The 12,748-nt window shown below is 38.3% G+C and overlaps 1 protein-coding gene across 4 annotated transcripts in view; it reads left to right on the plus strand.

Moving 5' to 3' along the window:
• The window catches only part of LOC115339964 (delphilin-like), a 45,581-nt gene that overhangs the window by 15,599 nt on the left and 17,234 nt on the right, over positions 1–12,748 (plus strand). For all 4 annotated transcript variants that reach the window (XM_030010692.2, XM_030010688.2, XM_030010691.2 and 1 more), the window contains 6 exons: positions 1,295–1,468; positions 2,987–3,135; positions 5,325–5,501; positions 6,116–6,542; positions 6,732–6,894; positions 10,039–10,150. In XM_030010692.2, the coding sequence (XP_029866552.1) occupies positions 1,295–1,468; positions 2,987–3,135; positions 5,325–5,501; positions 6,116–6,542; positions 6,732–6,894; positions 10,039–10,150 (1,202 nt within the window). The remainder of the gene's footprint in view (positions 1–1,294; positions 1,469–2,986; positions 3,136–5,324; positions 5,502–6,115; positions 6,543–6,731; positions 6,895–10,038; positions 10,151–12,748) is intronic.

The following is a 12,748-nucleotide window of genomic DNA, read 5'->3' on the forward strand; positions in this document are numbered from 1 at the left end:
CTGCAGTTTGGACAACATTTGATAATGAGCAAGTCCAAGTCATACATGCTAGAGGTTGTTTTTTTGTTTACCACACCTTAACTGTAGACAGTATAATCTCCTTATTTCCCTCAATATCCACCAGTTTTTGGGATTAAAAGATTATTTGTTTAGACATAAAGCTAATGGAAAAATGGAGAAAGCTATATTAGATGTGGAAGTTATCAGTCTGGGAATCTGAAGTACTTTAATTCCAGTTCTCTAGTTACCAGCAGCCTTCAAAAGTCAGAGATAACAATGAGAATGATTCTGCTTTGGAGATTTCCTGCTCTAAACAGAACAGAGGGAAAGGCCATGCGGTTAGCATTTGGTTGGGGTGGTCTGCACTATAGGCATGAAAGGTGCCAGGAATCATTTATGACCAAAAGTAAATATCTAACTCAGGCAAGATCTGAGACTATTCTGAGTTTGTCTTCTCTGTGGGCCATGTTCACTGAAGCTGGGTGGTCAGATAATATTCACATCTTGTTGTATCAACAAAGCTGTTTCTGCTCAGCAGGGACTGACACATCAAACAGATACTGGAATCTGTCTGTACCAGTTTTTAACACTGCAAATATAGATTGTGCAGTGGAAGAAGAATAATCTTATTTTGAAGCAAACAATTTTAAATTGTTATAGCTGTGAAATGGCAATAAAATAACTTTATTGGCTATTATTATCACTCTCTTCACCTATGTACACATATATGTGTGCATATATAGAGAGACACAAAAACTGTATTGGATAAGATCTAAAACAAAACACAGTAATATTTATATCAGAAAGTAATCTCTGAATAGTATTCTCTTTTCCTGACACAGAAGCGGCTGTTATAAAAATAACCACCTTCACTTCATTTTAGTACTGGGGCATAGGTTGAACCAGTTAGTAATTGAATCTCTGCTGAGATGGTCATGCCATTAGTTTGTGCTACCGCTGCTGCTGAATGGGAACTTTTTGCACTGGGTTGTATGAGACAAGGAGAATTTAAAAAGAAATAATATTTCAGAGTGATAAATTGATGCATATTCATCAAGGGAGATAGGGAAACGCAGTTACAATGAATATCTGTTTGTTTTGTAACTAAAACAAATATAGTACAGTATCTTGATGATGGAATGTCATTTTTTATTCTATTCATTGGCAAGATAGATACATATTCTAAGCCGGTCCTTTATCTAAATGCCCTTGCATGGTAATATTGGGGAAGCTGTCTTTCCCTTTCAATGAAGAGAAGCGATGGAGTCAAGTAATGCAGAACTTTCTATTCCAGATTGATTTCAACACAAAGACCATTTTTAACATTGAAAAAGGAATTATTAAGAAACAGTTCCCTTTCTCACAAGTCAAAGCCTGTGAAGATACTGAAAGGAGGCGCTTCAGCATTGTGTTTCATGGGCGACAAGATTATGAGCTGGAAGCAGTGTCTCTTGATGATAAAAGGAAGGTAAGTTTTTACAATATTATAGACAGATTGCTATAAATAACAGCTAATGTTATGGAAGTACCCAGCAGGTCCCAATCATAAATGGGAATTGTTATGCTGTGCATTGTGCAAGCAAAGAAGTAGGTATGTCTATTCCGTGTATGGTTGTACATAGAACAAAGGGAATATGACTTCAGGGTAAAGTTTGGCCTTAGGATTTTGCCACAGTTCACTAGGACTGAAGATGTAAAGCCAGCTCAAGACATGATATGAAAGTGGATGCATTTCTTCAACTACACCTTGAATGTAACCAGTCTGAGATTGTATTAAAACAAGCAAACAAAACCGACGACATGCACAGTTGAATCAATTGAAATTTTCTAAGCAGGTTTTTTCTTCTATATATAAGATATTTATTAAAATGCATGCTTTTAAGAAGAATGAATGAGGCCATCCTGAAGCTGTGAAAAGAAAAAGACCTAGTGGTTCATCTTTTACCATCAAAATACACTGAAATTATAAAATTATCAGAGGAAGACAGCCTAGGTACAACTAGATATTTGTTTAATTAAATGATTCAGTGTTGCAAGATTTTGTATAAGCTGTTTCATTTTGAGGTCTCAGCTCCTTTTGAGTTCTAGGTTCAGTTAAATATTCCAAGTAGTTAGTGTAGTTAGAGTCTACAGTGAAACTTGAGAAACTCGAGTTGTGACATTAGCACTAGCTTTTCACCTGAATGCAGATATCCCGTGTGTTCAGGGGTGATCAAGTCTTGGAGTTTGTGTCATCCCACTGCTGAGGTGCTGAAGCCAGCTGCACAATTTAGGTTGAGATACAAACTCTCAAAAAGCGTGGAAGACTTTGCTTCCAAACTTCTGCTGTGATGCATTTTTAAGGGGCTTTTTGCAGAGGGATTCATCCCTCGTAAAATTTCATGTTTCACTCCACGTGCAGAAACTTTTATTCCAGATGAACAGTACCTCATGGTTGATTATCTTAATTTTCAAACTAGATTACATATAGCAGAAGACATCAAAAAGGTACATGTATTCTGTAGTAAGAACACTCAAATATGGCCCTGTATAACAAAAAGAGTGCTTTAAATTCACACCTATCTTAATCCATGCTGTTTTCAACTGTAGGCAAGTCTTCATTTTTCTGCTGGGTTTGACTGAGATTTCAAGCTGAATCAATCAAGTACTACTTGGGCTTGAACTGAGCTGAACAAAACCTTTGTCCTAGATTGCTTTGTAATGAATTAAAAAAGTAAAATTATGTTTTACAGTAACCTCTCCAGTATAAAATTATATTCTCCTTACACTGACAAGTTTAGAACTGTGGGCATAAAACCAAATTGCAGTTAAGTAGTTTAGCATCATAGAAGGACCCTATTTATTTTACGTTAATTTATTTTACCTATTTGGCTGCTGCTTATAGTGTTGTCTATCATTTTTATACTTGAAAAATCCACCTATTAATGTCTTATTCAAGGGAATTAACATGGAAAATATATTCTCTCTGCTGCCACTTATTATATAGATAACATACCTTCTGAGCAGAGTTATACAGAGCAATTTGTACAAGAGACCAGCAGAGTCCTGCTCTGAAAGACCCGCAGAATATGACGTGATACATGAAGGACTGCTGGATTTGCAGCAAAAGACTTTTACATCCACTGAATGGGTGAAGTACGAACTGCACTTTTGTAGACCTCTGGGTTCTGGATTTTCTTAAGATTTCTGATAAATACTTTATTTTGCTGATAATAAGTTAATTATTTAATTGTTTTTTAAAGTTAAAACTTAGATGCTCATTCTGCATGAGATGAAAACATTGAAATTAACAGTTAGTGCAATAGTGGTACCCATCAAAATGAAGTTCTGGTGTGCGCTAGAGACTGCTGTGTGCATTACTAACACAAATATATAACGGTCATGGTGCTCAGAGTGATTTTAATGGTGGGACTTCTTTATGTTTACCTCTACTTTTTACTCTATTTTCAGTCATAAGGGAAAGGAGAAAAAGACTGGCAAAGCAGATGAGGAGTATAGGAGTCCTGCTAGAGAACATTGACTCACACTGGCCAAATGGCTGCCCCAAAATTCGTAATTCATTCTTGTAATGTTCTGAACTTCCCTCCTGTAGTGGTGACCAACCATGGTGGCCTAATGGTGTGGTGGTTTCAGAGACAGGAATCACATTCAGTAGGAAATGGACTGTCACCACCACTTCATTCAGCCCCTAAACCATCACAGATAAGCATGACTTCTGCTTCCGCTTATTCTATTACTGACCTAGTGAACCAGCCATAATGATTTTACATAGTTTGCTACCCATCCTACAGACAACCCACCCTTCCCCTGAGCCAGCTCCTGAAATAGCTGGAAATTGCTTATATTATCAAAGGAGAGAGAGAGAAAAAAAATCTGTCTACCAAAAACTAATGAAAAAAAATTTAACATTGTAATTATCTGCACCGGGCAATTATCTCAAAAGACTTCACAGTTCACAGAAAATGATTTTAATTGTTTTTAAAAGGCTACCACTGTATGTCTTGTAAACACTATCCTCAAGTGTGTCCCAGGATTTGTTACCTTGCAACATTTAACAAGTTTGTTAACAAACAAAAATTGATTTTTATTTATCTTGTGAAGCAAAGCCCTTGTTGCTTTCTTCTTGATATTAATCCTCTCGTTTTTTTGGCAAAGTAAATAATGGTGGAAACATCTGGAGATCCGATTAAACTGTAAGTCCCTGCTTTAAAGAAAGGAGAGATCAATATAACTGCCAGCTCCATTAAGCAATTCTTATCACTTTGACTGTTTATGTGGGAATAGATGCAATTTATATTTCATGTTTAATTCTTCTGGAGCAGCTAAACTTATTTAAATTCCTCATAGAACACCTTAATCAACTAGCCACACCTTGAGGAGAGAGTGGAGGAAAAGAAAGGTCTGATAGAACTGTCAGAATGATAAAGAAATGTAGTAACCCTCAAGAAAAATGAGAATGCAAATGCTTAAATAAGAATAAAACCCACATACAGTAAAGCCCCACTTGTTGTTGAATGTGGAACCTTTGTTATAAGCAGCAGAGCAGAATCCTAAAGGAGGGACTGAAGCAGAAGATTCTGCTGTAATAGAAGCTGCATATGGTCAGGCAATTTCTGCCAGGATTAATTTATCATTTCAATAGGTAATACCCCAAATTTGGCACAGTCACTTCTGATGGAAGCCCTTGAAAGCAGAATACTTTGACTCTTTCCTGCCAAGCGACTTGTGGGAATGAGGGGGGACCAGGATCAGTCCACATGGAGTAAAAGCATGCGCAGAGGCATTTCCAAGAGGGAGAGTTATTGGACTATAAGGTTGGGCACTAACTTATATTATGGTGACTTGTTTATAGTTTGGTGGCAGTGAAACCTGGGAGACACAGAAACTCTGAGGCCTTGTCAAATTATGCGCTGCTCGGTCACATAGTGAATTCCTTTGAAAGCTCATAGTCCAAAAGACCCACCATCCCAAACAAATGAGAGGAGTAAATGGAGTGGGAGGGACAGAGTATGGCTAACAAATTAACAAGACTTGGGTGATTTTTAGTCGATAGTCAGATCTTCTTAGTTTTAGCTCTCTCATTAGGCATGACAGCCTGGAAGTTTATATTTTATGTCACAGTTTACTTATGTGTCAGATGAGAATAAGAAGCCCTTCTCTCAAAGGTTTTATGCTTTAGTATTGATACTTTTGGACTGTCCCATGGAAGATGCTATAAAAATGTGGAGACTTATTGACATTAGAAAATGCTTTAACAAAGGCAAGGCTTGTGTAAATAAGCAGTCAGTGAAGAATGAACTCTATCTCCATTCCTTGTCCTTCAGGTACTTGGTACAACTACGTGAAGGAGAATTGACTTTATATTGCATAGGTCTGGGAGGACAGAACAAGAATGCAGACCCTATAACAAATACAATTAATTTGTCAAGCGGTAATGTGAGTGTCAGCAAGGAGAATGGATGCAGTACCTTTTCAGTCCAGACCAAAGAACACAATTATTTGTAAGTATAGTTGGTAATTAATAATTTGTTAAAGCAGAACAACTGAAAGCAAGGTCAAGCGACAGAGAATCTCAATGTCTCGCAACAAAATACAACAGTGGAGAAATGAGGCCGTCAGAACTATATAGATAACCCCTCCTGTTGCTATGCAGGGATTTGATGAGTATTTTAAGGAGGAATCAAAAGTACCACATTGTGGAATTGAGAAGATAAATTGAAATACTGCCCACAAAGACTCGTCTAGTTGTCATGTCAGGAGCCAGGGAGGAGATGTATCATTCAGCTTGATAGGACAGATGTGTGAACAGGTTCTGACTAGCTTCTGCAACAAGCATGGTAAGACGTAGCACGTTGTTCACCTTCCCCCAAGGTGGAGAAGAGGAATTACGAGGTAACTGCACCACAAAGTCAATATATGGCAAACCTTCAGCTCTCTAACCTTAGACACGTAAGCAATTAACTGTCTGAAAAGGTCAGAGTCAGCAGCACTGGGCTCCTTTGACAAGTAAAGCTGCTGAACATCATTCTGCTCAAATAAGAAATATCTGTGGCTGTATTAGTCAGCATGTTATTTACACTTCCTTGCGTTTATATATGACATTCTTAAATTTCAGGTTTCGAATACCCTTTACTGTCCAAAAGAACAGGACAGAGGATGTTAGCAAGCTCCAGAATGAATGGGTGTCTCTCATAGAAAGGTACTGTCCACTCTGCAAGGGTGCCTCACTGCCTCAGGAGGGATCTCAAGGATGCATCTCCTCCGAAGGGGATTATGAGGATTTTACTGTACCTCTGAATGAACAGAAAGAGAAGGCCCTCCACTTTGGTGGGAGTTCTGCAGCAACCAGTCTGAACAAGTCTTCGAGCCCCCAGACAAAGCCTGCAGAGGGGGAAGCAGCCCCAGCATCACCATCTCTTCCGCTTCCCATAAGTAAGGCAGAGGTACCACCAGCCCCACCTGTGTTCCCGCAGCCCTGCAGCCTCTCTTCATTGACAAAGAGAACCAAAGCCTTTCACTGGGATGTTGTTCCTTGTGATAAGGTGAGGATGAAAGTGATGGTAGCTGTTAAAGGAAAAAAATATTGTAGCCTGTATTACATGTTTAGTTATCATAAAAGTACAGCTGTGCCACATCATAACAACTTGGATGCCCTTCTGTATGTTTAGATGGATTAAAGTGACTCTGTTCTTTTGGGTTTTTGTTTACTCTGTCGCTCCTATATTTTTTAGATTCCAAAATCTGTCTGGGGATCATGTGACCCATGCAAGAAAAAAATAGATGTATCTAGACTCTGTGATCAGTTCCAGATCCAGGACATGGCAGTATTTTCAGGCAACGAAGCTTCAGTGAATCAACACATCATGTTAGATCGAAAAGTTGCACATAACTTCAGTAAGTGTATTAATAAGAACTGTGTACTCCTATCCAGAAGCCTGGGGTGAGCAATGCATGCATTTTCTACTTGTACTTTCTGCCATTCAATAGGCGAAGGAGACAAGCTTGTGTCTAAATCAACTTTTAATTCAGTGCCCCTCTACTCATTTGTAAAAAAATACAAGATGGCTCAGTTGGTCTAAATGTGGTCCTTAATGATGTAGAGTAGAAGCACCAAACTCCTCCTCCTCTTGTACAAAACACGTGGATGTGCCATCGAGCTGTGTTGCTGTTGTCTTAGGGCAGACATGTAGAATCATGTATGATGCCTGTGAAATCAATGTTAAGACTCCAACTTCAAAGACTTTTCAAATTTTGTGGGCTAGCCAGGTAAAAGAAATCAACAGAAACAGCTTGGTAGCTAGCACTCTGAGTACTGTGCTCAGTCTCTCTCCTACACTGAGTTCAAGAATATTCAGGTAGGTGTAGATGGGTTGGTGTAAGAAGCCTTTGAGATAGCTACAAGCCAGGTCACAGGAACTCTTTTGGCCTTTCTCTGGCCAATAGCTTAGACTGTGAACAGCTGTCTTGAATGATCATGAACAGGATGCTTCCCTCTCATATCCCAGGTACGATTCTGCCAAAGGCCTGACGTAGAGCAGTCTTTCACAGATAATGAAGCAATTCAACAGATAGTTCTGGTCTTACTAATAAAATAATGTAAAAGTCTTTCAATTACTTTGATGAGAAGTGGTAGATATTAAAGGAGCAAGAGTAATTGTTCTTCAAAGGCTACTCTGATTTCTATTACAGAAATGGCTTTCCAAAAAAGTTCTATAACCTAGCAGTGTTTTAAGAAATGTTACATGTGTAAAGAATTTGGGGCGGTTAATTTTGAAGTTTTAATGATTTCGTCTTTATGTATATTGATAAGAAAGAATATACTTTGGAGATCGTGTAAAGTTTTAATTGGGAACTGTAAATGGAGATAACTTGTTGGAATTATTGCATCCATTGACTAACAATTTGAAGGGTTAAAAGGAAGTGAATGACACAAGAGTGCTGTTGCAGATAAAAAGAATCCTGTAACAGCACTTCTATCAACTAAATTATTGCAGTTTCTTTGAGAAAATTTGGGGTTTTTTGGTTTGCAAATAGCACCATTCTTCCTTTTGATCTTACTCCTCTTACAACTTTGTTCATTGAGACATTCTACATCCATTTCTTAATCTTATCCTTAAAGTCCCCTCAGTGAGATTTTTGGCATATACTTATTATACAGACATTACTTAGATCAAAAGTTAATTTGATCCTGAGAATTCTGATTAATCTTCCTGCAAGTGCTGCAAACCACAGTTCTTAAATTAATGAATAAAAAGATGAAGCTCCAAAACACCAGTAGGTTAAAATTTCTTAAGAATTTGAGTGGGTTTCTGAACACAAGAGAAAAATGAGAGATCTGAGAGAAGATCTACACACTAAATTCAAGCCCAATATACGAGAAAATGCAAATAAAAGCCAAGCTATCTAGTGGCTTCTTGTAGGCAAAACAAATTTCTGCTATACAGAGAACAGGTATCAGAGAGACAAGAAAAATGTCCTCAGATTTCCAATGAAAAAGTTTTGGGAGACACTATAATAATGTGTATGTTAATCCAGGAATATGGGATCTAGTAGGTGAAAAACTGACTCAAGAGTCAAAGTACCAGCTTCTGTAACTTGATTGGTTTCTGTTTCTCTGTATGAGACCAGTTTCCCATATATACAGTCCTTATTTTGCCTAGGAAAATACTTTGGCAAAGTCTGATGACTAGAATTTATTCAGAGGCTAATTTCAGCTACTGAAAATGTTCAAGAAGATATTAAATGTTTTGTAGACAAGTTGTGAAAATTTTAAAATCAACATTTTACTACGAGTTATTCACTCTTGTTACAGTCCATAGACATCACCCTACCTTAAGAGATACATGGTTTAAAAGGCATAGGGAAGCAAAAGATGTGAGGCATAAAAAGCATAAGAAGGAAAAAGGGAAGATTCTGCAAGGCTTAACACTAAAGCTAGATCTTATAACAAAATTAAAAGCGTGGAAAGTTTGTCAGAGGAAGAATAAATGGCTCCATTGGCCAACAATCTCCTGAGAACCATTAATAGCTGATTTGGGCCACAGCAAGTTCCTATAACCTGAAAAACTCTGCTCCTTTTTTAGAATTGGAGAGAAAAAAAAAAGGTAAATCATACACATCCTTTCTGAATTCTTCCCAATCCCCTTGTGCTGCTCAGAGGAGTTCTGTCATAGCAGAGACTCTAGGACAAGTTTCATGCCAATACTGAGAATCATTTAAACCTTTTTGCCCTCTGTTTGCTTCCTTGTGCTTCCTTTTTTACCTTCATCCTTTGGTAACAATGATGGAGACAGGCAGTAACTAAAGAATAACCAGCAAGACAAATTAGTCTTTTTGGGAGCAACAACCTTACAAATAGTTCTTCACCTGTTTGGGGAAGAGATGTCTTATTTCCATTTTCCTACCATAACACGTATTATAAGCCTGCCCCATGTCAGCACTGAAGTCTTGAACGTTACAAAAACTCTTAATCAGATTTTAGAAGATCAGGCAGTGTGGAAGAAGTAAGCACTTCTGTTTCCCAGCTTGCCTTCATTTTGGGAGTAATTTTTCTTGCATGGATACTAACTACCTTCTTTTGAACCCTGGAAATTAAACAAAGCAAGTAAACAAAATCAAAACAAATGGAAAATTTAATTTCTTTAACCTTCAAAATATTATAATATGCCAATACATTGTATTGTTATTTGGAAAAAAAATATTTTGACTGTTGAGCTGAGTACAAGAGAAATATATATGAGCAATTACTTGAGTACCTTCTGATAGCAGTATCTTGATAGTTCTCTCTTAAGCATTGACTGTGTTCTGACAGAAATATATTTTTGCTTGACTACTGCTATGTATATTTAAAGAAAATACAAAGACTGATTTTTTGCCTTAGCATTAGCAGCTGCTAAGTATTTTCGTTTTTTCTCTTTTTTTTTTCCTTCCTTTTTTTTCCTTTTTTTTTAAATCTGGAAAGTAAATATGAAATGTTTTGGTGATTTTCTTTCCCTTAAGCATTTTCTTCCAAGTAATCTAAGAATCATTTTCCTCCAGATATTTTTCTTAAAAGTTTCCGTATAAAACCAAGCGAGCTGAAAGAAAAACTGTATATTATACATGAAAAGAGTGGTGGACTTACAGATGAACAGATTACAGCACTAAGAAGGTAACCTTTGGGGTTCAGTTATTTGTTTATAATATATGCTACCTTTTGGAGAAGGCATAATCTTCTGCAAAGAATGCGAAATTCAGGAAAGCTGCTACTGAGACATTCGATCTACCCTGACTGTGAATAGAATATTAGGGTTGCACAGAGATATCCCAGTCCTTGCAACTGAGATTTTAGGGTACATCCCCAAAATATCATTTTCCCCCACGCTGTGTAGGAAAGAGGATTGCAAGAAGCGACAGCAAATCTGACATGATTTTGTGAACTGGTTACAAGGAGCAGAGTTAGTAAAAGAATAAGTTGTGGCAGTGAGCAGGAGTAACTTGATGAGAAAACTTTACAACATCTCTTACTACAGCCTTACTGTCTATTGTGGGATCAGAAATGAAAGAAACAAAAGGAATCCTGTTCCCTATTTAAAATTGGTTTGGAGAGGAGGAAGCCAGACAAGTATTAAAGGACCTTCATGGGATGATGGGATATTATCAGTATTTCTGAATGGCAGAGATCTGTGGGTTTAAAGCAGAATGCAAATTTCCGTATCTTTAAAAAAATTGAATTGCTATATGGAGAGAAATAGATTTCAGGAGTGTAAGCAAACTATTGGCATGTGAAATTTGTAGGAACTGGATTATATCTCTTTGAATAGTTTAAGACATAGCAAGAAAGGAAAGAAGTGGGATCCTAAAGCAGTGTCTGTTATAATTGCCAATCCCCACGTGATAACTGTACCATTTCATTACACACATTCATATGAAAATTTGATGTGAAATTGTTTCTTGCTTCAAAATGAGAAAACATTTGAGTTTTTTGCTAGAGTGAGCTTGGAAAAAGATGATGCTGGCAAAGGAAGTGAGGAAGTAAATAATCAATTTTGCTGCCAATGTGTGTACTTCTTGTAGAATGAGTTTAACTCTGGCCTGAAAATCCTGATCCTAATCAGTACCTCAACAGTTATTTTAAATTCTGCAGAATCATGCCTGTACTTAGAAAGTGAAGTGAACAGGAAGAACAGACAGGTAACATATGGAATTGTTGTCATTAAGTGAGATTGCTTGTACAAAGCTTGCCTGAGGTACGAAGGGATATGGACAAGACACTGAATATTTAAATGTTTTAGAGTTGTAGAATGATAGAATGGTTTGGGTTGGAAGGGACCTCCAAAGCTCATCTAGTTCCAACCCCCCTGCAATGTGCAGGGACATCTTCCGCTAGATCAGGTTGCTCAGAGCCCCGTCCAACCCGACCTTGAGTGTTTCCAGGGACGGGGCATCTACCACCTCTCTGGGAAACCTGTACCACTGTGTCACCACCCTCATAATAAAAAATTTCTTCCTTAGAACTAGTCCGAAACTACCATCTTTTAGTTTAAAACCATTACCCCTTGTCCTACCACAACAGGCCCTACTGAAAAGCGTGTCCCCATCTTATAAGCCCCCTTTAGGCACTGGAAGGCTGCTATAAGGTCTTCCCGGAGCCTTCTCTTCTCCAGGCTGAACAGCCCCGACTCTCTCAGCCTTTGCTCATAGGAGAGGTGCTCCAGCCCTCCGATCATTTTTGCGGCCCTCCTCTGGACCCACTCCAACAGGTCCGTGTCTTTCCTGTGCTGAGGACTCCAGAGCTGGACTAAATGTACCAGTGTTCTCGAGGAAGTGTCCATGCTGCCCCAGTGCTTTACCAGTTATACCCCACACTGGTGCACAGCAGCTTATGAGCTGGTGAAGGTAATGGAGCTCCGTTGCCTTTCAAAAGCTGACCTTAAAGGCTTCATTCAAAAAAAGAAGGATCTTACTACAGTACTGCAGTTTCTAATTGCAGTGGTGGAATTGGTCAGGAGATAATTGCAGTGAAATGTCTTGGACATCGAGAGTGCTCTCCAGCTACACACGTGGCCGTCTCTGGGGAAACTAATGGTTGGAGCTGGCAGAAGTGAGGAAATGTCTCCAGTCCTGCAGCACAGCAGAGTGCTTGGGGTCTGGCCATCCCCATTTACGAAGGCAGCCTTTGCTCACATCTCTGTTTGAAGGAAAACACTGAACACGCTCCGTTGTTCAAGCTCTAACACAGCACTGCAGACTCAGTCCAGGATCCCCATGCTGTTGAAATTAGTGTAACATCACTGAGATCACTGATTTATAGCATCTGGGCTCTTTGCCATCAGACAATAATAGTAATAATAATGATGGCAATGAAGCTTGAAAGGTTTTATTTTTTCCTTGAAGATTTCAGAGTCTTCCTTTGATAGCAATAATGCTGAGGAAATTTTTCTAGTAACGGAATGTGTAAGAGAGATTGGATGCTGCATTGCTATGTGCTATATAGGATCAAGGATTCTGTTCCTTGGATTCTTATTTATTGCCAAAATCTAGGAATGCATGTACAAATCTTGTAGAGAAAGGAAGCTTATTTTTCCCACCCCAACAATTTTAAAAATGTTACTGAAATAGATGAGATACTTTGCAGAATTGAGGGTTGGATTTCCAAGGCAGTTCAGTGTTTTACAGCTCCCATTCACACACCTCATTGAAGGGGCAGAGGCTCATGTTGAAACATTGGCACTCAGAAGTTTCTCTTGTACAATGGACTGTAGTGGAG

This window comes from Aquila chrysaetos, chromosome 3 (genome assembly GCF_900496995.4).
Source record: "Aquila chrysaetos chrysaetos chromosome 3, bAquChr1.4, whole genome shotgun sequence".
NCBI lineage: Eukaryota > Metazoa > Chordata > Aves > Accipitriformes > Accipitridae > Aquila > Aquila chrysaetos.